We start from the raw sequence: 27,663 nt of genomic DNA on the forward strand, positions 1-27,663 counted from the left end.
GAGCGCCTGGACTGCTTCTCCGGGCCCCTCTCTGCTGCGGGCTCGCTCCAGCCCTCCCCTCCCTCCCCGCACCGCTGCCCAGCCCCGCCGGTGTGCGGGGCGGGGAGGAGCCGCGAGCCGCTGCCGGAGTTCCGGGAAGTTGTGGCTGTCGAGGATGGGGGTCTGTGGGTACCTGTTCCTGCCCTGGAAGTGCCTCGTGGTCGTGTCTCTCAGGCTGCTGTTCCTTGTACCCACAGGAGTGCCCGTGCGCAGCGGAGATGCCACCTTCCCCAAAGCTATGGACAACGTGACGGTCCGGCAGGGGGAGAGCGCCACCCTCAGGTAGGGAGCCGTACTTCGGCGGGGGCCTGCGCCCCTCGGATGTGATTGCGTGGGGAGGGGCGCGCGCGAGAGACCCGCAGGCTTGCGTGGGGGGCTGGAGCCCGCGAAGGGCCTCCGGAGGCCCCGAGGTGCCCGCTTGGCCTTCTGCAGCAGCTGCCACCCATTGTCCTGGGCGGCTTCGTCATTTCTGTGGTCCCAGATCGTAAGAGCGGGCCCTGAGGTCCATCCGCGGGACTCGTCTAGCTGTGAGGCTGCGACGTGTCCAGACTGTTCTGCCTCCGCCCCGGGATGAGAGCAGGGGAGCCCGGCACTGAAACGCTGGGGGCTTAGGCGGCGGTCGCTGGTGCCTTGGTGGCTCTCCCAGTCGGTCGGGAGCCTATGCGATGAGGCAGGGGGGTCCTCCCCGGGGGCCGGCCCGCCTCTGCCAGAGACAGGCCCGAAATTTCCGGCTGCGGAATCGCCGGCGCTGGGCCATGGCCCTTTATGAGTCTGTTAAGAGACAGCCATCCGTGCCAACCCCGCGTGGCGCTCCGGGGCCCCCGTTGTAAATCACGAGGGCAGTTTCATCTTTGCGGGCTCGGGCGGTGGGGACGAAACACGCGGCTTTTGTGCCACGACAACGCTCCTGTGTGAGAAACACAGCGGGAAGGCTTTCTGGTTCACCTTAATGAGTCACAGGGAATCGCGCACATGCTGCAGGCAGAGGGGTGGCGGTTCTTGGAATATGGACCTTTGGGGACCCCGCCTGCTGCAGCAGAGATTTTAATAAAAATGCAGCCACCACTTTCCACCAGCTCAGCAGATATCATCTTTTATCCCTTTAATGAGGCAGTTCTGGGCCTCGGAGACAGATGCGGAGACGTCCCAGCTTAACTCTGCTCACGGTGTACACAGGGTGAATGCATTTGCCCTGTCCGTGACTTTGATGGTTACGGTGGAAATAAAACATCGTGCCCCAGATTCTGCAGCCAAGAAGCCTGGCTTCTCCCAGGAGCGCGTGAGGGTGGGGCTCCCGTCCTGTTCTCCCCGTGGCTCTGCTGCTTGAATGCTCCCCATCTAGACCAGCCTCTCCCCTGGGGAAGGGGAGTGGGGCTTCTTGGGGCCCCTGCTCCTCCTTCCTAAGCCCGGGTGTTAAGGTTGATTCCTGCCTCAGCTGAATCTTCCTTTGAGCCAGAGGAGGAGTCCTAGCACCCTGTCTGCTGGTGTGGGGGGCCCTGGGAGGGGAGGGAGAAAAGGAGATGGGGACAGACTCCCTTCCCCGGCAGCAGGAGGGAAGCTCTCCCGGCCACTTGCTTGGCCTGCCCAGACCAGAGGGAGTGTGACGGGCCTACTTCCTTGCCTCAGAGGAGCCCCGGGGTCCGTGCCCTGAGAGGCACACGTGCAGTGGACCAGTCTGCTCAGAGAGGCGCAGCCCCGGGGCCACGGCGCACGCTGATGAGGAAATGTTGGGGAGTGCCGGTAGGTAGGTGTTCAGGGACGCTGGCGCTGCCTGCACCTGTCTTCAGAGGGGCAGAGGGGCCCAGCATGGAATAAGGCCTCAGTGCAGATCTTTCCAACATCCCCTGTCCATTCCTTGCCCCCTGAAAGTTACACCGGAAACTTGAAAACTGGAGCTTTCTGCTTTCTGGGGTGCAGTCAGACGATTCCACCAGCAGAGGGCCAGCTTTGCTCTGGCTTTTTTTTTTTTTATTAGCTGCTGGCCTGTTTTCATGATCTTCAATTCTAATGTTTAGCAGCTGGGCTTCGTAATGGGAATGCGAATAAAAAAGGGAAGAGCTGAATAGTTGCTTTTTGTGCTTTGTGGAGGGAAAAAAAAAGCCTTGCATGTTCGACTATGTTATCTGTTACCTGATGGCACGCTTCATTTTTCAAATCGAAAGCCCTTGTTGTGTTGGTTTTGCCTCTCCGCTCCTGGGTAATTTGCCCTGAAATGGAGACATGCAGTGCCTCGTCCACATCTTAGTCCTTCTCTGCCCTCCTCCCTTTACCACTCGCGTTCTTCTCTTTTGTTCCGTTTCCTTTCGTTTTTATCAGGTGCCTCTGTTTTATGTGCTTCTGTCTGTTTTTCATTCTCTCCCTCTTTTTAAAATTTTTTTGCCTTCATTACTTAACTCTCATTTCCCCCTGATTTTTCTTTCTACGGTTCTGACTCCATTACTATCACAATGTTTTTTGAAATGACATGAGTCGCTCCTGAAGATTTCTGGGGTCTCAGTGTCCCCTTCCTTCATCCAGGCCCCTTCGGGTCAGCAGGCCTGGCTCAGTGAGGACCAGGTTTGTCAGGACTCAGAGGGGAGTCCCTGGACATCTGAGCCTCCACCCCAGATGGATGTATCATTTGTGTCATTATTGGCTTTTGAAAAATTGTGATCCTTAACCGTAGTCACTCCTAGTCTCCCAGAAGGCGTGTCACTGGGAACCCGGTGTTTGGGAATTTAGTGTTCAGAATGCATCAGATGTCCAGAATGCACTGAAAAACTGGAGTGGCCCCCAGGAGCATCAGCCACGGAAAGTCCTTTCAAACGTGGCTTTCCTGGATCAGCGTACCCCAAGCCTGTGTCTGAATCTTGGAGGAAGTCGCGTAGGAGGCCAGAGACCTGCTGGCAGAAGCGAAGGAGCTGAGGAAGCTGGGGCTTCCTTGGAAACTTCCAGTGAGAACTTGCCCGGCTCGGAGAAGGATGGTCTCCTTCCGTGAGACGTGTCTTGTTGTGATGAGTCTTTGATGCTCTGAGGACGTTAGGGAAGACGTCCCTGAAGTTTTGAACGTGGATGAAACTCATTTTATATAAGTGAGGCAGTGTTACCTTCCTCACAACTACTTCACAGGGCTACTTGAAGAGTGAAAATAATTATGTGAATATTGAGTTATTTTGCCTTCTTGAGAGAGAGATGATATGGAATATGAACGTGGTATTCACTGTGTCTGAATTGTGGCTTCTATGAATCTGATTTGAATTCATTATTACAAATGGGCCCTCTTGGCCAGAATCATTTCATTACAATTATCTGCTGTTGGGTTAAAAATGTTCTGTGCCTTTCCATTAGATTAGATATGACAAGTGTCTAGAAGTCCTGCGTCTGAATCATCGCCCACGTCAGGAAAGGTGCCTAGGACACACAGTGTGGTCCGCTGGTGCTATTAGGTGGTTTCAGTTACACAGCGATCACCAGACGTGCCTCCGTCCTCGGCCCCAGTCTTCTCTGAATTCGCTGTCCTTCCTCACTGTGCCCGCACGATCCGTGTTCGCGAACGTTCTGGGCGGGGCGGGGCGCGGTGCAAGAGGATGGAGGTAGGAGTTGTTGCTGTATCTATTCCATAAATGGGAAAAGCTCCCACCAACATACTGGGTGGGGTTTTTTTCCTTTAATTTTATTTTTTTTTTTTGTACGGCAGGATAATCAGTTTTGCTGATCCAGGCTTGCTGATCTGGGATTATGCTTAAAAACTCTCTTCTAAAATACCATTGCATTTTCACTTGGAGCTTGGAGCTAATCCGTTTGGAACCACGTATTGGAGTGTTAGCTACTGCCAAGGAATAATCTCAGCCGCGGGACTTTGCCAAGGCCACCTGGGCAGCCGGCTCCCGGGGCGGCTCTCTGCCGTCTGCCTGGGTGCTTCTGCATTTTGCACTCACCACTGTTAGCTTTTCTTTTTGTGTGAATTACAGAGTTCTGAATAGCCAGCAGGTCATGCAGAACAAGTCCAGAGCATGCACCTGTCAGCGGTTAGGTGGCCCAGACTGCGCAGGGACTTGGACCAGGCAAAGACTTTGCTCTCGGTCTGGGAAGACGAGGACACAGCCTGAGCCAAGTGCAAGTCCACATGGGCCCCTCCAGCTGCGGGGCCCACCTGAGCCGCTCGGAGGTTACCTGAGATGCTTTATGAAATTCCACAGCCAGGATCCCAGACCAAGGAAGGCGAGCGGTCTGGAGCTGGGCGTGGGCATGGGCGTTTTAAGGTCTCTCCCAGGACTTCTGGTGGGGAGACCGAGAACCCCCGGCCTAGAGCCCTGTCTTGTCCCACCCCCTGAGCAAGGCTGGTGTCTGGCGGTCCGGCCCACACCGCGCGGACCCTGCATGCGTGCTGTGCCTTACCACTCACGGCCTCTCAGCGCCTGGGACAGAGGGCCGGGCTCAGGGGCCTGAGCCTGCCTGCGTTCACGCCTTAATCCGCCACCCACTCACTGTGTGATTGCCCACACTTCGGTTCGTGTGTGTGCCCCTGGGAGCAGCGATGCCCGGCCTGTGCGCCCGGGGAGATGAAATAGATGGCATTATTCTGTTGACTGTGGAGCAGCGCGGACGTGCAGGTTGTCCCGGTGCTGAGGAGGACTCCCAGCAGCCACCTGGACTCCCAGCTCTTCCCAGCTTCGCTCCTCCTGCCCACCCCACGGCCCACCGCACACACAGGGCTGTGGAATGGTCAGTCCTTTCCCACTTGCGTCCAGCGCCCTGCTTTCTGCTTGTGGTCAGGAATCCCCTTCACCTGAGTTCCAGGAACACTTGCTGCGGGTCTTTGTGTGAGAGACACACGCGTGGGCTTGTTGCGGGGGTGGTTGTGGTCACGCTGTGGGTTCCCGGAGTTTCTCAGCCGTGTCTTATGTTCTGAGTTCGGGCGGCATCCTCGACACTAAGGATTCAGACAGTAAGTCTTGGCCGAATGCTTTTTCATCCGTCTTAAAGGGGCTCAGCTCCTTATAATGGAGTATTACCCGTGCAGCGACGGGGTGCTCACGTCTAAAGGGTTTCTGTTCTCTTCAAAGGGCGGCGCTGGGACCTTCAGGAGGGCAGTTGGTCAGAGATTGTGGAGGTCTCAGGGACTTTTTTTCTGCTTAAATCATTTGCCGGAGAGGACAGTGGAACCCACTAGCAGTCCCAGTCTGATCGGAACTCTGCAGGCTTCCCCATCTCTGCGGGAAGACGAGGGGCAGGACGGCGGAGCCGAGGGCCTGTGGAGCCGAGTGGAGTGATGCACTTGGAAGGGCGGCCGTCTCTGCGGAGACCTGCCTGGCTCCAGACGGAGGAGCCGCCCAGAGCAAGGAGGGGGTGGGGAAGGCAGCCGGCTCCCCGGTGACTCTGCCTGGGAAGTGGGCGTGTGCCAGGTTGGGGCCGGGTCCAGCAGGCTGGCAAAGAAAGGCTGGCTAGCCTGACAGTCTCCCAGGTCCCCGATAGGTGCGAACGTGTCTTCCCGGCACACACGCCAAGGCTGGGGGTGGGAGGAAGAGTTTAAAGCTTTCAGGACACATGCTCTGTGACTGTCTGAGACGCTCTAGATAGTTGCTCTACACCAAAGAGCTCTCATCTAAGTCCTTTTGCTCATTTTTTGGCCTTTAAGCAAATTTGGCCCTTGGGTCCAATTTAGTTACTTTGTCCTAAGAAGAGACGTGCCCTTGGCCTGGTTACTGTGCTCCCTGCCTGGCTGGCTCTGGGGGCTGGGGCAGCGTGCATCACAGATCTGATGGGCCCAGCGGTGACGTGCAGCCGACGGGAGGAGCCACCTGGGTCCCCTCTGACCTTCCCAAGGGAGGACACTTGACATCCCTTATTAATGGAAATGTCTTTACAGTCATGAGATGAGAGGAGTGAATTGTGGTCTGAGGCGTGTTTAAGGCTGGCAGAAATGTGCCCTGCCTGCTGAGTTAGGAACCGCGTAGTAGCCTTCCCTGATTGGTTTTGTTTCTGTAACCTGAACAGGACGGCACCAGATCACTTCAGGTCCGTTCGCTTGTTTATTAATTTCCCTGCAGGAAGATGCTTTTGTGCTTTCGCTGAGGTCACGTCTAGTTGAATTGGAGGGGAGGTCGGTGTGGAGGGAGCAGGGCGCGGGGAGAGGCGGCTTTCTAAGTCCCCTCCCGCCTCCAGCAATGACACCTCCAGCCATGGGACCTCCAGCCATGGCACCTCCAGCCATGGCACCTCCAGCAATGACACCTGCCTGGAACTTCTTGTACCTCGTGCATAATCTTTAAGATGGGAAAATTGGAGCTGTGATGTTTCTGCCACTCAGCACTGTGCTGCCTTGATGGGTGTCTTCTCCGTGGTAGAGAAGGTCAGAGAAGGTTGGAGCCTGGTGTCACCCCTCCAGGGTCACGCCACAGACCCTGCCGTAAAATTCCCAAGGGGGCAGAGGTTAAAACAAAAACTCTGTTGTCTGTGATCAGATGTGTGTCAAATGCCAGGCCAGCTCCTTATGGTTTCTTGTAATTTTCAGAATATTTTTATTCTGCTGGGGAGGAAGACATTTTCCACTCCCCTTCTAGGGCCTTCTGCGTGGACCAAAAATCAAACTGATGTGACGCAGATTAACGGGAGAAAATCAAACAGGTTTAATAACGTGGACCCGTGGGAGAGACTCTGGAGAACCGAGCAACTCGCCAGAAAGGCCCAAACCTTCCCCCTGGAGGCCATCTTCAGCCGAAGACAAAAGGGGGTGTTGGGGGCAGAGGTCTGGGACTTCAAAGGGGAGAGAGGCGATTCGCCTGGAGAAGAACAGGCACACTTTGGGAAACAGGTGTTCGCTGGGCCAGGCGGGGACCGTGGGCCGCAGCGCGGGGATCCCGGGGTTTCCCGCACCGCACCTGGCCCGTCCTCACCATGGGCGTCCCTGCTGATGCTCTGCAGCTGAAACGGCCCTCCGCCTGACCTCTCGGCCAGCCAGCAGGAAGGCCCGTGCTGCTTCCCGCGTCCTTCGGGCTTTGTTAGTTCTCAGCTTGAAATAATCCACGTGCCAGAGGCATGTTGGGGTGGCACGTTCTGTGCCCCTCCGACCCCCACTGAGCAGGCAAGGAGTCTGAGGTTTAGAAGGTTAGCTTTGCCTTTGGTCGCACGGTTACTGTGCGTCAGAGTCTGCGTCTGCTCCTGGAGCGCCCTGTTTCTTCCTCTGAGTTTTACAGAACCCACCCCGCCCGGACAGAGAGCAGAGCCGGTTTCCACGTGCTGCGGGAAAAACAAACGCCCCCTCTCTGTTCCTCACACCCGTATTTGACCAAAGGTCGGCAAGTCCGCGTTCGGGGGCGCGTCTGCTGCCCGCCCTCAGCTGCCCCCTTGTTTTCTGCTGCTGGACGCCCCTCACCTGCAGGTGAGCAGGCGCTGCTCTGTGTTCTGGGCTGGAAATAATGCAGGGGCGGGGCCTGGCAGGAAGGGGCGCACAGGACGGTCCCCGCACTGCAAGCGCTGCCAACGGTCGTGGGCGCTCTTAGCGTTGACCCCGTCCCGCACCTGCGCCCTCCGGGTGCGGACCTCCCGCGGCGTGGGCAGCATCCCCAAGGACCCCGCGAGCGAGACAGAGCAAGCGGGTGGTTTGATGGCGAGAACACCAACACCAGAGCAGCCCTCCGAGAACTGGGAGGGAGCATGTGATCTGTGTGGAAGGATGGGAAGATGAGGAGTTAACTTTTTTAAAAATCCTGAAATCCAAGTCATCTCTATACTCATTTTAGTGTAAACCATCAGGGCCGTGGGAGCGGTGCGCACAGACCTCCGGCTCCTCTGGTGGCAGCCGTGCAGGAAGCACGTGCCCCCTCTTGGCCTCCTCTGCCCTGGAGATGGTGCGTTTTGCTTAAATCAAGGAGACGCTGAGAAGGACCCGACTTGGCTTCTGTAGGAGTGCCAATCAGTACGATGTATAAAACTTAGCTTTGAACAGTAAACGTTTTCAGCGGGTCTGAAGATTTATGGTATCTCGACTAACCAAGTTTCCATTGCGTAACAGGAGCGCAGAGTGTTTTAAGTGGTGGCTAAGTTTTCTGGCTCGCCCACAGAGGGTAATTTAACTCATAATTACCCAAAGTGCTGCAGACCAGCAATGAAGAATAACAGAAAGCAAAGCCGTTGTAGAGAAGTAATTACGCAAAAGAGAAAGAAAAGAGAAGGCGATAGTTTTCTATTTATGGTGAAATGCCCGTGCTGAAGAAATGTAGGCATAATTACAGGAAGATAATACGGAAAACATTTTCCCAAAGACATTTCTGCGTAGTTTCAAAAGTTTTGCAGTTGGCATTATTGTCTCCACTGTGCCAAATTTAATTTGAAGACGCATAGCTCTCCCTTGATTTGATTGAAGTGTGCATGTGCTGTTCGCTAACGACCAGGGATATGGTCATAAATATTAATAAAGCAGGGAAGTGGGAGCAAGGAAAGACAGAGATGGAAGGAAGAGAGAAGGAGGGAGACTTCCCCGAGCCGTCAGCGAAGAGCTGAAGGAAGACAGAGGGTCTGGAGCCAAAGTTTCATGCACACAAGGGAGGAGAAAGTAGCCAAGGCTGAACTCCCAGGAGTCGAGGGCAGTGGAAGGAGGAGGGGAGGAGGTGGCAGTGCCCCACCTGCCAGGCTCTGGCGGGTGACGACCCACCCCCGACGGTCCAGACCATAGGACCACACCCACACAGGTGCGCTGTGCCCTCCATCCCCAGTCAAGAGCCGAGCAGTGTAGGGCTCAGGTCCTCACTAGCTACTGGAACGCGGCTCTTTCTGACCCCCCAGCCCTGCAGCTGGAGTCCCCTTCTTGTCACTGAGCCCTGGCCCCTGTCCTGCACCTCTGTGTCGGACCTGCCCTGGGCCCCACGTTACCAGAGCTCCTGTCTTATTCTGCAAGAGCCTCTTCTAGACACTAGCTCCACCCTTGACCCCACGCCTCTCAGCCTCCAGGTTCACGGACTGTCCAGTGCTCACCATTTACCTGCCCACCCGGATGACCCTTTAAGAGCACCTCACGTGCCAGCAAGGTTGTGCGGTCTCGGCCGAGTAGCACGGGACCCCTGCAGCTAAACCACTGAGCCTCGGTCATTCTCAGGCGTGTGGAAGCCGTGTCAGACATTGTCCACCTTGGCCGGGACTGATGGCGATGGATGCCTTCAGGACGTGGGGTTTCTCGCTTGCTGTGGGAACGCCCACGGCGGATAAGGGGGAGCCAGCATTCACAAGGGGTGAGTCGGCGGGTGTTTTACTGGAGTGGCCGCGCCCACGGCGACACACAGGGCCGCAGGGCATCTGCGGAGAGGAGGCATGATGGGCGTCAAGTCTGTACTGCCCTGTGCTTTCTGTGCCGTCTTGAAAATGCCCCTCTTCCCTCTGTGGTTCTCCTTGCCTGCCGTTTAACGCCTCTCTCCATCTTTGTGTCCCAGGGTCCGGTGCAGTACCCAGCGCATAGTAGGGGCTCCAGGTTTGTAGAAATGATAGGTGTGTATCCTTTGTCCCCGTGTCTCTGTCTGTCCCCCCAACCCCCTCACACACCCACCCCCGACTTTTTCTAATGAAGGTATTTTCTCACCTGTTCGGAAGCATCTGGGAAGGCACTGACATTGCAACCGGAGACTGGCGTTTGAGTCCTGGCTGAGATAATGATCCCTCCCGAGACAGCTGGTATTTAGCTTGTCCCGTCTCCTCCTGCTGATTGTAACTGCAGCATTCGCGATTTCATACTTTTCTTAAAGCCGCTGTCAGGAGGTTCTGAGCGGTCACAAGGGAGGTGCGCCAGCCTCCTCCCTTTTTATTAAGGTTACAAAGTAGAGGATGGCATATCCTGGAAGTGTATCTGCAAACTCTTGGAGTTGGAAAAGAGTCCGTGTGTCGTCGGCTAAAACCGCAGAGGGCTTCTCAGGGTGGGGCAGGTACGGACGCACCGCCTTGGCCGTCTGAGATGCAGTGGCTTCTGCGACGAGCCTCACCGCGAGGGCCTTGAACGCGCCTCCGGAGCGTGCGCCGTGCTGTTCCGTCTGTTCCGTGTGGTGGGAACGGTTCATAGGATCTTCTTGGAATCAGGATATGCCTACATTTACAGCTGGCTGGTCAGTGGGGGGCTTCCTGAAATGCAGTGTGATAACCCCTGCCGGGAGGTTAAGAACACACACCCCACAGCCCGGAAGACCCTGTTCAGGTCCCAGTTCTGGTTCTTACCGGCTGACTGTGCTCAGACAAGTGACCAGGTTTCTCTCAGCCTCAATTGAAAAACAGGGGTTAGGGGAGCTACGTGTTCACTTCACCGGGGTGTTAGGGAGGAAAACGTGGCATCTCAAGTTAGTAAGAGATTAGACTAAATCCGACACGTGGCAAGGTCACACAGCCGCACTGATGTTTTAAGAAATACAAGTTACGACTTCACAATGCAACCAAGCAGCTCTTTCTGACTACGCTGTGCACAGCCCTCCTCTGAGCAGCGTAGAAATTACACAGTTGAATGAGTCCCAGGCTGTCCTCGTTAAGCACTCACAGCTAGTGAATATGCTGGCAGAATAAAGAGCCCGCGGATCCGGGGCGGGGAGAACGGAGGGAGAGGAGGAAGAAGCGGGGAGGGGGCTCACATTAAATGCGCCGTCTTCACAGACACGAACTGGGCACGCATGTCCGCACTTAGAGTAAAAGGCACAGGATGTTTTATTCACCCGCAAAGAGTTCCTCTGTGTCCTCTCGTTTATTCTGGTCAAGTGTGCAGAGCATGAAATTTACCGTTTTAACCGCCTTTAAGCCTGCAGCTCTGTGGCATTAAATACAGTCACGCCACCTGCGACAGCTGTCCCTCTCCAGAACCTTTTGCACCTTTCTACACTGGACCTCTGTCCCCCTTAAACGCTGTCGCCCTGTCCCCCTCCTCCGGCCCCTGGCAGCCACCTTCTGCCTGCTGTCTGTGACTTTGTCTGCTCGAGGGGCCTCGCACCAGTGGGGTCACACGCTGTTTGTCCTTGTGCTGCCCCATTTCCCTGAGCGGAATGTCTTCAGGGCTCCTCAGTGTTGTAGCACTTGCAGGATGTCCTTCCTTCAGGATGAGTCATATTCCCTAGTATGTTTATACCGCCTTTTATTTATCCATCCACTGGTTGGTGGACCCTTGGGTTGCTGCTGTGAACAGTGAATGCTGCCGTGAACATGGGTGTGCAAATGTCCGCTCCAGTCCCTGCTTTCAGTTCGTTGGTTCCCAGAAGTAGATCCTACGGGAATTCTGTGCAATGCTGGGAAAGCCCCGCACCTGCTCCGCGGTGGCTGCAGCATTTACGTTCCCCCCAGCAGTGCGTAAGGGCTCCAGTGTCTCCACATCCTTTCCGACTCTTGCTATTTCCAATTTTTTTTGATAATGGCCGTTGTAATGGATGTGAAGCGTTGCCTCACTGTGGTTTTGATTTGTATTTCCATAGTGATTTGTGCCATTGATGGGTTTGTTGTCCGCTTATGTATCTTCTTAGAGAAATGTCTGCTCAGCTGATTGCCCGTTTTTAATCAGGTTGTTAGTCTTTGTTGTTGAGTTACAAGAATCCTTTATACATCCTGAGCATTAATCTTTTATTAGACATGGTTGGCACACGGCTTCGTCCGTCTGTGGACTGCCTCTCCACTCCGCCCACAGTGTCTTTTGAGGTACAAACATTCTTAATTTTGAGGCAGTCCATTTTACTGTTTTCTTTTGTTGCTTACGCTTTTGTCCTAGCCAAGAAATCACTGCTAAACTCAGTGTCGGGAAATGTTTCCCCTCTGTTTTCTTTGAAGAGTTTTGTCGTTTTGGCTCTTACGTTTGGTTCTTTGATCCATTTTGAGTTTGTTTCTGTAAATGGAAGAGGAAGTGTCCAGCTCAGTTTGTTGCCTGTGGAGACAGTTTTCCCAGCACCACTTGTTGAAAAGTGTATCTTTTCCTCCCTGAGTTTCACACCCTTGTTGCAGTGCATTCGAACATATATTCACAGTTTATTTCTAGGATCTCTCTTTTTTGCCGTTGGTCTCTGCCTGCCTGCACGTGAGCACCACGCGGTTTTGGCCCCTGTAGCGTCGTGGTAGGTTTTGGAGTCAGGAAGGGTGAGACCTTTACCTTTGTTCTTTTTCAAGATTGTGTTGTCTGTTTGGGATTCCCTGAGATTATTACACATGAATTTTGGATTCATTTTTCTACTTCTGCAAAAAAAAAAAAATCACTGCAGTGTGATAAGGATTGCACTAAAGATGCAGACAGCTAAAGTAGTATTGAATAATATCCTAACAACATTAAGTGTTTCAACGCATAAACATGGGATGCTTTTCCATTAATCATTGTCTTTAATTTCTTTCAGAAACATTTTGTCGTTTTCAGTGTATGAGTCTTTCACCTCCTTGGTTAATTTTATTCCTGGTATTTTTAATGTTATTACTAATTGAATTGTTTCTTAATTTCCTTTTTGGCTTGTTCATTGTTCATGCACAGAAGCAGCACTGATTTTTATGTGTTGATTTTGTTCTCTAATTTTGCTGAATTCATTCATTAGTTCTAACAGATGTCTTGTGGAATCATTAGGGTTTCTTGCATGTGAGATTGTGTCCTGTGCAAACGGAGTTAATGTGACTTCTTTCTTTCCAGTTTGGTTTCCTGTTAGGTATTTTTCTTGCCTAATGGCCCAGGCTAGGACTTCTAGTACTGTATGAATAGAAGTGGTGAGAACAGATGTCCTTGCCTTGCTCCTGGTATTAGAAGGAAGTCTAATTCTTTATCGTTGAGTACGATGTTGGATGCGCACATTTCATTTATGGCCTTTATAATATCGATGCAGTTTCCTTCGATTTCTAGTTTGTTGATTTTTATCACAAACAGCTGTTGAATTTTGTCAAATGTTTTCTCCCCATTAATTAAATGATTTTTTTAAAACTTCATCCTGCTAATATGGTGTATTCATTGACTGATTTTATGTGTTCAACCATCCTTGCATTCCAGTAATACATTTTACTTGTTTCTGGTATATAATCTTTTAATATTCTGTTGAATTCAATTTGCTAATACAGTTGACCCTTAAACATCACAGGTTTGAGCTGCATAAATCCACTTACACGTGGATCTTTTTCAATAGTAAATACTCCTGTACAACAGGATTGGTGGTTGGTTAAATCTGCAGGTATGAAACCGCAGAGAACCAAACCTTGTATGCAGAGAGTTGGCTGTAAATTGTATGCAGATTTTCAGCTACAAAGAGGGTCAGGACCCCTAACTCCCACGTTGTTCAAGGGTCAACTGCATGTTCTTGAGGGTTGTTGCATCAATGGTCGTAAGGGATGCTGGTCTGTAATTCCCTTTTCTTGTAGGGTCTTTCTCTGCCTTTGGTGTTGGGATAATGTTGGCCTCATAGAATAGGTTCTGAAGCGTCCCCTCCTCTTCAGCTTTCTGAGAGAGGGTGAGGATGACTGTTGTTAGTTGCTTGAGTGCTCGGTGCAATTCACCAGTGAGGCCGCTGGTCCTGGGTTTGTTTGTTGAAAGATTTCTGATTACTGCTTAAGTCTCCTTACTAGTTATACGTGTGTCCAGATTTTCTGTTTCTTTATGACTTGGTTTTAACAGGCTGTGTTTTTCTAGGAACTGATCCGCTTTGTTTAAATTGTCCACTTTGTTGGCTTGCTATGGTTCAATGTTCTCTCTTACAGTCTCTTCCATTTCTGTAGTGTCCCTCTTCTCATTTTTAAAAACATTTTATTTGAATCTTCTTTCCTTCTTTTCTTAGTAAATCTAGCTAAAGGTTTGTTAATTTTATTAATTTATTCAAAGAACTAATTCTTGGTTTTGTTGATTCTTTTCTTCTCTTTTCACTTCCATCGATCTCTGCTCTAATCCTTATTATTTCCCTCCTTCTGTTAATTTTGTGCTTAGTTTGGGTAGCGGTCCAGGCACTGCTTTCTCCAAATGGCACTGCCCTGCAGATGCGTAGAGCGAGGGAGAATAAAAACACTGCGACATTTCGTGTCATTCTAAATGATGCTTTTGTTTTTTGATTGGCCATTTGCTCGGGTTCTGTAATCTTTGACTGATTTCCAGAGCCCCTGTAAAGTTGTTTTTTCAGTTTCTAGTTGTTTGTTTCAGGTTTCTATGGGTAAACAGAGGCCTTGAGCTTCCTGGGCTGCCATCTTGCTGACATTTCTGCTTTGCCCTTTTGAAGCCAGCCTTCCAGCTCGAGGCAGACATCAGTCTCCTTTCTGATACCAGAAGTTAATTTTGTTTGTTCTGTAATTTCATACAAATGGGATAACACTGTAGTATACATTGCTCCTTTACACCCGACCTTTTTCCTTCAGGATAATGGGTTTGAGACACATGCATGCCATTCACGTAGGTCACTCCCTGTAACTGCCCAGTAGTACTCCTTTTCATGGCTGTACCACGACTTCTCTTCCCATTTACTTGCTGATGGATATTAAGATTGTTTCTAGTTTGGACTCTTATGAATTAAGGTACAAATAATATTTGAGTATAAGCCTTTATAAGGAAATGTATTTTCATTTTTCTCAGGAAATGCCTAGAAATAGAACCATTGAGTCATATGATATGTGTAGATTTAACTTTAATAAAACAGCCAGACCATTTTCCAATGTTATTACACCAATTTTCATCCCCACCAGTAATGTCTCAGGGCTCCAGCTGCTCCAGAGTCCCAACTTTTGGCATTATAGCTCTTTTTAGTTTAGTTTACTTTTTTTTTTTAATTTTTAGCCATTTTATTGAGTATATGAAGTAGTGTGCCACTTGTGAAACTTAACTTTGCATTTCTGTGGGGGTTCATGACATTCAGCATCTTGTCATGTGCTTTTCACATTGGCCAGTCATATATCCTCCCATAGACCGTAGGTGATTGATGTATTTATCCATCCATTCATCCAACAAGTGTTGTTGAGGACTGTATGCCGTGTACTGCTTTCCAGGGAGTCATGTAGAAGCAGGGTTGCAATGGTGAGCAAAAGAGACCAAACCTCTGACATCATAGAGCTTGCATTCTGGGGCAGACAGACAAATACTAAATAGGATATAATGGTATGCAGAGATGTGTGCTCTGAAGAGTAATGAAGGAAGGAAAACTGAACTGAGAGACAGGAGGCTCCGTTTCTCCTTCCTGTGGCAGGAACTACTTGTGTGATGAAGTGGCATTTGAGCAGAGCAGTGGCCAGAGTGCAGGGGTGATGGAGGCACGTGCCTGGGGGAGGAGTTCCGGGGACAGGAACGAGGAGGGCACGTGCTTGATGTGTTCCAAGAACGTTCGGCAGGGGCTGCGGCAGCGTGAGCGGGAGCATGGCGGTGAGGACAATGGAGAGTCGCGGACTGAGACTCAGGTTGCCGGTCCAGCACATAAGGAGCCTGGAAGTCATCAGTCCCATCCTCACCAGAGAAAAGCTGAACCCACTGACATCAACAATGCTTCTTAGATTCGTCAGAGAACTGAGACCGCAGGACAAACCACCAACCTGGAAACTGAAGGCAGGCAAATACAAGACTTACAGTTTATTCTGAGCAGAAACCGAGGCTATTGTCAGACTCCACGAGCAACAGTTAAGGGGAAACTGATTGCTCGAGGCTGAGCGTGGCCTGGCTTGGGAAATTGCTCCAGACGGCCGAGCCTTGGGGCAGGGTCCCACGGGGTCCCACCCTTGTGAGTTTGACCTTCGGGAGCCACAGCAGGTTCTCGGGGTGAAAACATGAGAACTGACGGGAGCAGGTCATCATGCTGGGATGCGCCAGAGCACCCTGCTGTCCTTCACAGGAGCCTGCCCTCAGAGAACTTGTTTCGCCAGCGTCAAACCGCAGTGGGTTTGCTGGAGCCTGAACCCCTGGGGGAAGTGACCCACCCAGCTCCAGCCTCCTTCAGCCAAAAGGCAGGAAACACAGTTTGAAGAGAATGAGAGAGCGTGAGAGCCAGACTCCGATGTGGCAGGGATGTTGGAAGTGTCAGGCCAGGAATTCAAAATAACAATGATTAATATGCTAAGGGCTTTAATGGATAAGATGGATGGCATGCCAGAACAGATGGCTAATACAAGCATAGAAATGGAACTTCAAAGAGAAAATTTTTTTTAAAAAAAGAAATGCTACAAAAATTGTTACAGAAATAAAGACTGCCTCCTTGGATGGTCTCCTTAGACTGGACACGGCTGAGGAGAGAATCAGCGAGCTTCTCTTCCTGCCTGAAAGGCAAAGGGAAAAAGCTGGGGGAAGAAGAACAGAATAGTCAAGAGCTATGGGAAAGTTATAAAAGGCATCATGCCCATGTAGGGGGAACACCAGAAGGAAAAGAGAGAAAGGAACAGAAAAAATACTGAAACAATGACCAGATTTCTCAAGATTAACATCAGGCCCAAGCCACAGACCCGGGAGGTTCAGAGACCTCCGAAAAGGACGTGCGCCGAAACAGCCACACCCAGGCCCGCGGCAGTCAAGTGAGGAAACCCGAAGGCAGAGAGTCTAGAAGGAAGCCAGGGTAGGTGGTGGGGAGACACTGCTTGCAGAGGAGCAAGAGTAGGAATCATATCAGACGCCTTTTCAAGTGCCGAGCAAGCCGGAGGAGAGCGGGCTGCATTACTCACTCCACCCCCTGGCATTTACAGCTGTGACTCTTTGGTAATCAAATCATTTGTTCATTATTGCTCTCTCTCTCTCTCTCTCTCTCTCTTTCTCTCTCTGTCTGTCTCTCTCTCTCTCACACACACACATTTTTTTTTTTTAAGTGGATGTTAGTTTTCTGAGAGCAGGAATAGAATTTCAATTTAATTGTCGCAAGTGTCTCGTCTGACACTGTACAAACAGAGCACGCTAATAAATTCTTCTTGACGAGAGGCAGGTAGATTGCATCTGTCTCTCTGTCCTCATCTCCTTCCTGAGCGTGGATGCAATCCGACATTTATGTATTTGTGATCAGAACGGAAGTGGCAAGAATAATGAACACAAGCAACTTTTATTTGTGTAATGATTTACAGTTTGCTCTTTCTGCTCCAGAGAAGTTCTTTTCCAGCCTCTGTGTTCACATGGCAGGTCTGACTCGTCGTTCAGCGCCCAGCCTCAGATGTTACTTCCTCTGTCAGTCTTCCCTGGTTTTCCTTAGTCCCTTTTGTCTTCATGGTTTCCAAGCTTCGCAATCCCGGCTCTGCATCACAGTGACCCTGGAGGACTTTTTAGGATACAGATCCCTGTGTCGGCCACAGACATACAGAAGTAAGAACGCTGAGACACATACTCAGGAATCTGATCCTCCTGCAACCAAAACTAGTTCTGTGCAGCAGCCTTTGGAAATGCTGCATCTGGTCTCCGTAGTGCTTCCCGCAGAGCAGGCAGAGGAAGTAACCTGGCCTCCCCTGACTCTCATCACTTGAGTATCACCAACCGTCACGTAATCTGTGAAGTTCTCCAGTAGAGCTCACACGGGTCTCCATTCACAGGACTTAAGGGTCAAGAAGGCAGTGAATATGTCATCTCTGGTGTTTCTTGTTTTGAGTAAAACATAATTTTTTGCCTTAGGTTTTTTTTCCCTTTTTTGTTAAGATTTATAAAAGCCCAGTTAAACTATTTAAACAAAAAAGTAGGCTTTGTTATAAGCACGGTGGAACCCAGGAGGAGCACAGAACTTTGACTTCTGAAAGGAGGGAAGCCACTCTGTCATCTGCCTCTTTCCATGCGGCCACGTGGTCTTTTATTCTAAAAGTCGGAACCTTTCCAGCACGTCTGCTTTCTTTGTCTCTTTACCAGTCAGCTTCCTCCATTTCCACGGGGTGTACAATGGCCATCCTGCGTCTTCTCAGCTCGCTGGTTCTCAGCTCAAGCTAGCGCCCACTGATTGCTCCCCATTTCCAAATTTCCAGGAGATAAATCGGAGTGTCTCAGCTGGGGCTGAGTGTCTCTCCCTGGTCCAGTCAACCCATGGTTGGGGTCGGGGGAAACATGTTTCAGATACGGTGCTTTTAGTTCCCAGTAACAAAGCACAGCAGTGAAAGCGTGTAAACAGTGGTATTAATCAGTCTCACTTAACGAGGATGCTGGAGGCAGGGACTTTCAGGATTGGTTTCCATCAGCTGAAGTGCTGAGGTCATCGCCTGTTACGGCTTTGACAAGGCTGCAGCCGCTCCAGACATCACATTCTTACACAGTAAAGTCTAACGTGGCCATTAAGGACGCTCTTTAAAGCATTTCCCAGAAACTCTCCCCTGCAGGTTTCCCTGTGGGGTCGCTGGCCAGGATCACAGGGCACGCCTAGTCCCTGGATGGAGGAGTGGGCTTAGGAAGTGGGCTTCTGGCTGTTGTAGCCCCTCTAGTCCCCAAGGTCCGGGCGGGCAGTTGCTGCTGGGCTGGCAGGCAGTTATGTACACGGTGCCCGTGGCACAGACGCGGCTCCCTGCAGTGGCGGGAGTGGCGGTGGAGGCGGCGTGCGCGGAGTTCCCAGAGCATGGCCGGTGTGGCCGCGGTGGGCCCCCCGGGCGCTTGCTATGGGACTTAATTCGCTTGGGTTAAGGGACAACCCGGCAGTGTGCGTCTGGCTGCCCGCCGGGCCAGGCCAGCCTGCGGGGAAGGCAAGCACTGCGGGACCCACTCTGCGTGGCGGCGCGTGTCTGAACCCGTCCGCGCCTGGAGAGCAAAAGCCAGGAGGGACCGAGGATGAGGGCCAGCGAGGGCGGGGGGAGGCTTCCACAGCCCCTCGCGAGGGAGTCGGGGAAGGAACCGGCCTCAGGGGAAGGAGGTGGCGGAGGAAGAACCTTGATGGAGGGAGAGAGCCGAGTCCGGCGGGAAGAAAGCCTGGGGAAGACGCCGCGCCCTGGGGCGCTTCTAGGGCTGCAGGGTCGGAGCGCAGCTTCGGGAGTCAAGCGGGGGGACCGAGCGGCCGGCGGGGCCCGAGGGGAGGCAGGTGCGGGCTCGGCGAGGCCGGCCGCGTGCGCGCCGCTCCCGAGGTCAGTTATTTATTTGTTTTGTGAGGGCGCCCAACAAAGTCTAACCCCGGATAAATCCAATTACCCGCGTTTTGCCTTCAGGGAGCGCGGAAGATTAATGGTGGTCTTTCGGCAGCGGCGTGAAAAGAAATCGGTGGTCATAAGAGGGAGGCTCGTAAAAGGAGCGGGCACCCCAGACCGCCGCTCGCGGGGGTCCCTCTCGCCGGGGGTCCCTCTCGCCGGGGGTCCCTCTCCCGGGGGGGCCGGCTCGCGGGGGTCCCTCTCGCCGGGGGTCCCTCTCGCCGGGGGTCCCTCTCGCGGGGGGTCCCTCTCGCTGGGGGTCCCTCTCGCAGGGGGTCCCTCTCGCCGGGGGTCCCTCTCGCGGGGGGTCCCTCTCGCTGGGGGTCCCTCTCGCAGGGGGTCCCTCTCGCCGGGGGTCCCTCTCGCGGGGGGGCCGGCTCGCGGGGGGCCCCGCGGCTACAGTGCTGGGACCCTGCGGGCAGCTCCACCTTCGGAGGGAGTGGGATGGGTCGCAGAGACCCCCTCCTGCGCCCCCAGCGGTCCCGGAACCAAGCGCTGAGCCCGAGCACAGACCCACCCCGTCCACGCCGCCCGCCCGAGTTCGCGCTCTGCCTCCATCCATCTCCCGCCGACAATGGGAACCGACCAAGGGTTCCCCAGGAGCTGCCTCCCTCCCTCCCTCCCCCGAGGGTCTTCACGCCGCCCTGGGCAGTGCGCTGCAGTTGTCATTTCCCCCAGTTTCCAGACAAGGAGCCTGAGCTGGGGGGCAGGGCCTGAGCCCGCTTCTCCCGACATCTCCTTCCGCCGTCCTGCGCTCTTCCCAGGGCCGCTGGTGGGGAACCATTTTTGGAAACAGTAACTCGGGGACAGCAGTGCACGTGGGGCGCGTGCCGCACACCTGCTGGCGGCCTGGTTGCCCTTGACGGACGGACGGGCCCAGGGGGTCCTGCGGAAGGAGGGGGAGGGGGCGCTGCCCGATGGCTCCGTCTCCTTCTGTGTGTGCGGTTTTGTCTGGTTAAGTTTCATCGTCTGAAACCCCCCAGCGTCTTCCCGGAATAGATTTTGGCTCATGAAATATTTCTTCCAAAATGCCTTGCTTGATATTCACACATTTGGCTTTTTTTTAAATGTAATTATTTTTATTGAGGTATAATTCACATACCATAAAATTCACCCTTTAAATTGTACAATTCAGAGTTTTAGTATATTCACAGGACTGTGCAGCCATTGCCACTCTCTGACTCCAGGACATTTTCATCCGCACACAAAGACAGACGTTAGCGGCCTCCCCAGCACCCCCAAAACTCCAGCCTCCTTTCTGTCCCGGGCAATCAGCCTGCTCTGAGCATTTCCTTCACATGGATTCATTCAATACACACGCCCTGCTTTTGACCTCTCCTTATTCATTCTTTATTTATTTTGTGTATTTTTGTTGAGGTAAAGTCAGTTTATAAAGTGTCAGTTTCTGGTGCACAGCGTTGTGTTTCAGTCATACGTGTGCACACATGTATTTGTTTTCATATTCTTTTTCTTTGTAGGTTATTACAAGGTACTGAATATAGTTCCCTGGGCTGTACAGTAGGGCCGTGTTGTTTATCTGTTTTACATGCAGTAGTGAGTGTCTGCCCACCTTGACCTCCCAATCACTCGCTCCCCCTCTCATTCATTCTACAAACATTTTCTGAGGTTCTGTCCTGGTTCCAGCATTTTGCTGGCAATCGTGAGTGGAGGTGAATAAACAAGGTGCTTGCCTTTTAAAAGCTCATGGCTTTGAAGGGGCAGGAGACAGAAGCCAGCCGTTCAACACGTGACAGTGGGTCCTCACGGCCTCTGGAAAGGCGCATGTGTGTTGTCCGGTTATGCTTGATTCTGTCGCTTCTGTTGGACCAGTTCTCATGCCCAGGACTGGCCCCTACGCTGGAGAGACTCCCATGGCTGCAGCCCGTTGCCCTGGGGCCCAGCCGTTCCCCGTAATCCCAGCCCACTCCTGGGAAGCAGCCTTCTCAGAACCCTCCTCCTCACCTCTTCCCGTGGGTCCCAGACTTCGGCCAGGATCAGCATCGTCCGGAGGGCTTGTGAAAACAGACCTGGGGCCTCGGGGCAGAGCTTCCGATGCCGTAGGCGGGCAGGGGGGTCTGAGGTTCTGCATTTCTGACCGGGTCCCTGGGGATGCTGACAGGCACACTCAGAGGGCCGCTGCCTTGGAGCCGTCCTTCCCCTCGTCTGTCTCTGTCCTGGTCGCCAGCTCGTGGACTGATCCCTTCAAAGCTGAGGCGCTGCTTCTCTCTCATCTCTTACCGAGGACCCACGCCCTGCGATTAAACCCAGGCTCAAAACTTAAGGCTCAGGGGACCACCTGCCCCTTCTAGTCTCAAACGTTGCCTGTGTCTGGGCCTCTTGGTCTTGTCTGATGCTGGCTCAGCTCCGACGTGCTGGACCCGCCGCTGTCCATGTCTGCGGGGTCTGCCTACCGAGCATCTCACCAGCACCCACAGTCAGCTCCGAGGCCCAGCCGGCCTGGCTGTTTTCTCCTGCAGCTAGCTGGGGCGGACACAGCCGTGTCCAGAGATAAGACGCAGGTCGAGTCAAGGCGCCTTTGCCGTGTTCCCACACACAGCCTCCTGCTTCGTGAGGTGGATACGTGAACAAACGTGACAACGCGGGCGGATCTAGGTTGAGAAGGAGGATACGCCAGTAGACACCTCTGCTGCCTTCGTGGTTCAAACGCTCTCGTGAGTCTGCCTGGACGACGGACAGTGGTCGTGGAGCCGTCGTAAAGACGGTCTGAGATGCTAGGAATTTAGAAGGACCGGCGTCTTCCGCTAAATAGACCAGAAGACAAGGCTGGGTTATTGGAGGTGTCAGGTGGGCTTAACTGACTTACAAAAGTGAAGCGAAGACCCCGACTTTGATTGACTTATTTTTATTTTTACAAATGAATATTTCTCAGGCACCAGGGTAAGCACACTGGCTCCAGTTTATTTGACGCTCAAGAGCAGGCAAGGCAAAGCGACGCTGGGGGAGGTCAGTGCGGTTGCCTGGTGGTGGGGCCGGGTTCTGAGGGCTCACACCCGACCCCTGGCGTGAGGAGACGGCTTCGCGGGGGAGCGCTCCACCCTTTGCTGTGGCTGCGGGGACGTGGGTGCGTGTGTCTAAAACGCACTGAGCTGAACTCAAGATCAGCTTTATGTGCTCTACTCTGTGCATGTTACACTTTGATAAACAGAATTCTAAATAAAAGTGAGGCAAAATGGCTTAAAAAGCAAATGTTTAAAAATAGCACTGTAGGCAAGGAAAAAGGAGCTTTAGTTCATCTAATTAAATTAGCAAATAGAAGATTACAGTGTAATCTTTTATCCTATTATGAGATCATCTTCAAGACCAGGGATAGTACTAACCCTCATAAACTAGGGAAACACTGAAACAGCACAAATGTCCGCTCCACACAGGGATGGGCCTGGAAGCGGACGCGCTTCTCTCCACCGCCGTGGACTAGCTTGTGTCACACCTGGAACGTCAGGGGATGTAAAATCTCATTTAATTCATTCCAGGGTAAAGGTCTAGGAGCTGGAAATGCTCCGAGTGGGGCCATGATTCACATTACCCACCCCCACTCCCCGATACTCTTGCCCCCACCCCTCCCCCACCCAGCACCCCCACCGTCACCCCACCCCCCACTCCACCATCACTCCCACCCCATCCCCACCTCCATCACCCCACCACCCCACCCCATCCCCAACTCCATCATCCCGCACCCCTCCACCCCCACCATCTCCCCACCCCCACCTCCACCATCTCCACCACCACCACCACCCCCACCATCACTCTCACCCCCTCACCTCCCATCACCTCCACCCCCACCCCCACCATCATCCCCATCACCCCACCCCCGCACCCCCACCCCCACGCGACACCTGCCAGACGTGGCAGAGATTGACGTGAGCAGCCGTGTTCTCCGCACAGTAAGGAAGTTAGGCGGGTCCAGGGCAGAGAGGTAAGCTCTTCGCTCACACTCCAGGGGAGGGTTTTGGCTAACCCAGTCCCGGGTGCCAGGGCAACACGGAAGTCCACAGCTTCTAGACCTAGAAGGTCTTTAGTGCAAAGCAGGCGCCCCGGAGCTCGCTGAGGCTTGGCTCCCTCCCACGCTCCCCGGAGCAGCTCCGGGCTCCGGGCTCCGCCAGCCGTGACGCCCTTGGTCCAGGCTCCCCTTCAGGGGCAGCAAGTCTCTCTGGGGCCCGGAGACGAAGGAGCAAGGCAGGCCGAGCGGGAGACGTGCTAACTACCCTGCCGTTAACCAGCAGGAGCGCACACGTCTGGTGCCCAGCCTTAAACTTTAATCGATAGATATTAATTAACAGAGAGAACAGGAACTGCCTTATTCAATCAGCGGCGATGAAACAGGTCGGAGCTGCTGCTGAATGCTAATTGTCAGCGGATGGCCACACGGCTCCCGAGGGTGCGCAGGCACGCCCCAGGGGGAACGCGCACCCGCAGTGCCCGCCGCGGTGTTAGGTGCCCGTTACGGTGTCTTGGTAATCAGTCGGGCTTTTGCGTAGGATATTGGTCTAATTAGCTCCACGCCAACACTCAGGAGCCAGCCCCGCTGGCCGCAGGTGATGGGTTAGCCACAGCAGCTTAGACTTGGTTATGGGGGTCGGGGCTCACTCTGCGCCCTGGGGGCCCGTCTCCAGGGTCCAGGGTCCGGAAAACAACTCGGGGTCTGATAAAACAAATAGTGTAAGAATGAGAAGACTAACGCCACCTTGGTTTCACACTAACGTCCCACCTACGGGGAGGGTCCAGTCTCTGGTCTCCCTTGCTGGCCACGTCCCCCACCCGTGGCCATCGTTGTGGAGGGCGGAGGCCAGCAGAGGGGACGCACTCTCTGGTCCCAGGTAGCCTTCTGGGAGGTTCTCCCTGCGTGAGCCTTCATGGGCTGGCTCTCCCCTTCTCTTCCACCAGCTCACACCTCTCCGTCCATCACTTCCCTTCAGCCCCGGGAGACCTAAGTATAGGTTTACTCTGTAACATCCTCGCGGTGCGTCTTCTTTTAATGGGTGTGTGTGTTTACTGGAGGCCCTGGGGCGGGAGCCCAGGCCCCCGTGCGTGCTCAGCGCGGGCTGCCGCTGCGCTGTGCCCTCCCCACGTTGTGCTGCATCTTCTTTCTCCTGCTCGCTCTGTTGTCTGGATGCCTAGATGGTGCTGAAGTTTCTCCGTCTTCATGGCTGCACCCGGGGATTCAGTGATGTCCTTGACTGTCCCGGGGGCTGGGGTGTAACTGGTAGGGGGATAGTGGCCACGTAGCTCTGGCTTTCACGTTTCACGTTGGCGTGGCTGCCTGGGCTGTGGGAGCCCAGGGTCACGGAGAACTGGGCCCTGGGAAGGGGACTGCCAGCACGAACGCCCGGTAACAGGCTGTCTCTCTCGGCAGTGATGTCTTCGTATCGGTGCTGTTTAAATTCCCCATTTGTAGTATCCTTTCTCAGAAAAGAATAAGGAGTCTTAAACGGGTGTAACATTATCGTTTGTTATAGGATATGACGACTTACCATGATAAATTAAAAGCTGGTAAGACTACACCTCGTACTGCAATAAAAAATAAATGGAAGAGAGGTCAGGGAGCTGAGTATTAATATAAAAATAAAATTCTGATGGCATCGGGAAAATAGAGTTTTACACGTACACATGATCTTGGGACTGGGGAAACTTTTTGTAATTAAGACGGGAAACCCAAACGGGATGAAGGGAAAGATGGATATATTGATAGATTGGCCTCATTAAATACAAAAGATCCAAACAGAAAAAAAGAGATCACGTACGCTTTTAAAAGGCAAGTGGTAGAGTGGGGGCAAGATTAGCAGTATTTATGACATTAATATCTGGATTAAATAAGGAACAGCTACAAATCACCAACGAAAAGATAAATAACCTGACAGGAAGTAGACAAAGGATATGAATCACTTTACTGAAATAAAACAGAGCGTGAATATGGGAGAAGGCTCTGGGCCTCATGGGTGGCCAGGGAAATACAAATTAAAGCACGAAATACAAATTACCTCTCAAAACCTAACAGAAACACAGCAGTCTGCGTCAGCGAGCTCTCGAGGAAGAGGTGATCCGTGGACATCACTGGTGAGAGTGGAACTTGGTGAATCTTTTGTAGAAGGCTGTTGAAAGTTGGAAAATTAAATACCTCCACTCCAGCCCCTGGAGGGGATTTAGGGAACTCTCCTAGAGTTAGTCCTGGCGATCGAGCCCCACCCAGAGTGGGGGCTACATAAAGGTTTGGACACAGGCTCGGCGGTGACGCTCCACGGCCTGCCCGGTGCGGGAGCGCTCTCGCAGGGAGCCAGGTGTCGCAGCTCCTGGGATGGCGGAAACTCACCCGGCTTCCCGGGAGGCCGAAGAGCAGAGGGTATATGTGTGCAAAAGGCATGCCTGGGCGCACACCTGCGCACCTGTAACGGTGGAAGGCAGGTCAGAGACGGTCCTCTGAGGAGGAGGAGGAGGGTGTGGGGTCCGGTGCCTGCTTCGCTGTGTGAGTCTGCTCGGTGTATGGGACTGGCTTCATGTAACAGTGTCTGTAGAAAGAGAGGCGGGGGTTAGAGACACACACACACACACACACACACACACACACACACACACCCCAGACAAGAGCAAAGCGGAGGCACAGGCCGCGTGCTCGGCAGGCCCGAAGGGCCCCGGGCCCCCCGCGTCAGTTGTCGCATCCGACCGTGACCGGCCGCTGGGGCAGGCTGAGCGCTGCTCAGACCATGACCACGGCGCGGCTCTCGGGGGGTCCCCTGGCGCTCCCCTGCTCAGCCGGCTCCTCTCCTCTGGGCCTGGCTCTCAGCCTCCCGGGAGGACCCCGTGCTCTGCGCACTGTGTTCTCACTCAGTGGCTGCTCTGAGGTTGCACAGGAATCGACCAGCCCACAGGCAGTTGGTTCACTGGTCTTGTGAGGAATCTGGATGAAGGAGAACCTGGCGGGCAGCCTCCTCGAGACGGAGACCCAGTGGGGAGCCTGCCTTCTGGAACCTTCTGCTCACCCCTCTGTGAGCAATGGGATACAGACACTGAGGCATGGTAACTTAGTTGAATTTCAGTTCACTCTTCGACACACGGAAGCAGGAAACTGAATGTCAGTCGTGCACACTTAGCCACGCTGAGCTGTCACCAAGCTCAGCCGGATAAAACAGTGTTGCCTGGCAGCGGGAGGACACTAACATTGCGAAGCTACGGGCGAGCCCCGGCGTGCACCTGGACCAGGGGCCCAGGGTGCCCGCACATCCGAGGCCCGTCCCTCTCACCTCCTTGCAGAAGAGACTGCTGGGAACTTGCTTCGTGAGAGCAGTGAGGTGGATCATATGGCCCCTGGCTCTTTGAGACAATCAGGTTGTCCTTCACACTCCAAGTGGATGTAATTAACTGCGCTGATAGGATGTTATGCCAATAGCAACACAGAGAACACCGGAAAATGAGTCAAAAGGATGCCAGGGAAATGAAGAGGGGGCGGGGTGGGGGACCCGCGGAATGTGCCAGGAGACTCGCCCGCTCTCGTGTAGCTCGGAGAATGACTTGGGTTCCATGACTTTCTAAAGCAGACATAGGTTTTTGCTGTTGCAAAAAAAGAAGGTGCATGCCCTTGGTCTTCTCTCTGAGTTGCAGGTTATTTCAAGGAGGAACCGTGGGCAGGGAAGGGACCGCCCTGGGCAGGGGGAGCTTTGGGATTCTCGTCCCGGGACCCTCTCCGCCTGCTGGGCTGCCTCACCGCTCTGAGCCGGAAAGTCTTCCTCGTGAAGTGAGGGGCGGGACCGGGTAACCTCAGCCCGTCCTGCAGTTCCCAAGGCCTCTGGTCCTTCAAAATAACAAGTAATCCGCGCAGCAAGACAGACAGAGGGACGGGAAGTGAATCAAGTTACTCTCGATGGTATCCCGTTAGTCATTTTGTTTTCTGATGAACCATAATCAGAAGTGATATTTGTAAGCAAAATGTACCAATGTTTACTAACGGATCATCATTTTAAGTAATTAAATACAAGTTAATTGATTTCCTGAATAATAAATTTGCTTTCCAGTAATTGTCCTCCATTAATGGATGTGCTCTTATAAGTGTTTTTACTATAATAAGTCATTAAGATTTCCTGAATAATTTCTCTCCGAGTCATTGATTCTAAGTTACTTTTGCGAACACAGATACATAAGGTCTCATAATGTTGCCATGTATCAATTTCAATCAATGTAGCTATGACAGTTTGTAACTTGTTTATGTTTTGGTTTTAAATAATAAAGGAAAGGATAGGGAAGAAAGGAGATTATGGGAGCAGGTAAAGCACTTTGCAAGTTGCATAAGACATTTTTCAGGTTGTGTCTTTGGGCAGCTCGAACGGCATCAGTACCTCTCCCTGACGATTACGCGGAGGGTCGGTTGAGATTATAAACATGCACGCATCAGGCTGTCCCTGACGTGTACTTGGCATCTGGTGAGGAGTTGTTTGCTCATTTGTTCATTTGTTTCCAGAGGGCCCTCAGATGATGCAGCGTGTATTTTACCCTCTGGGGAGTCGCTGAAAGGTTCTAAGCAAAGTCGTGATGTTTTAACAGATTACTCTGGCGGCAGGGTGTGGGAGGTGGGGCGCTGTGGACTGAGGGTCAAGAGCGAAAGCAAACAGCCCAGCCCAGCAGGGTTGTCCGAACAGTTGA

General features: G+C 53.0%; 1 protein-coding gene across 1 annotated transcript in view; it reads left to right on the forward strand.

The window, feature by feature from the left end:
* OPCML (opioid binding protein/cell adhesion molecule like) overlaps positions 1-27,663 on the forward strand; it is an 836,651-nt gene that overhangs the window by 422,729 nt on the left and 386,259 nt on the right. The window contains exon 2 of the mRNA XM_031670341.2: positions 237-321. Coding sequence (XP_031526201.2) covers positions 237-321 — 85 coding nt within the window. The remainder of the gene's footprint in view (positions 1-236; positions 322-27,663) is intronic.

This window comes from Vicugna pacos, chromosome 33 (genome assembly GCF_048564905.1).
Source record: "Vicugna pacos chromosome 33, VicPac4, whole genome shotgun sequence".
NCBI lineage: Eukaryota > Metazoa > Chordata > Mammalia > Artiodactyla > Camelidae > Vicugna > Vicugna pacos.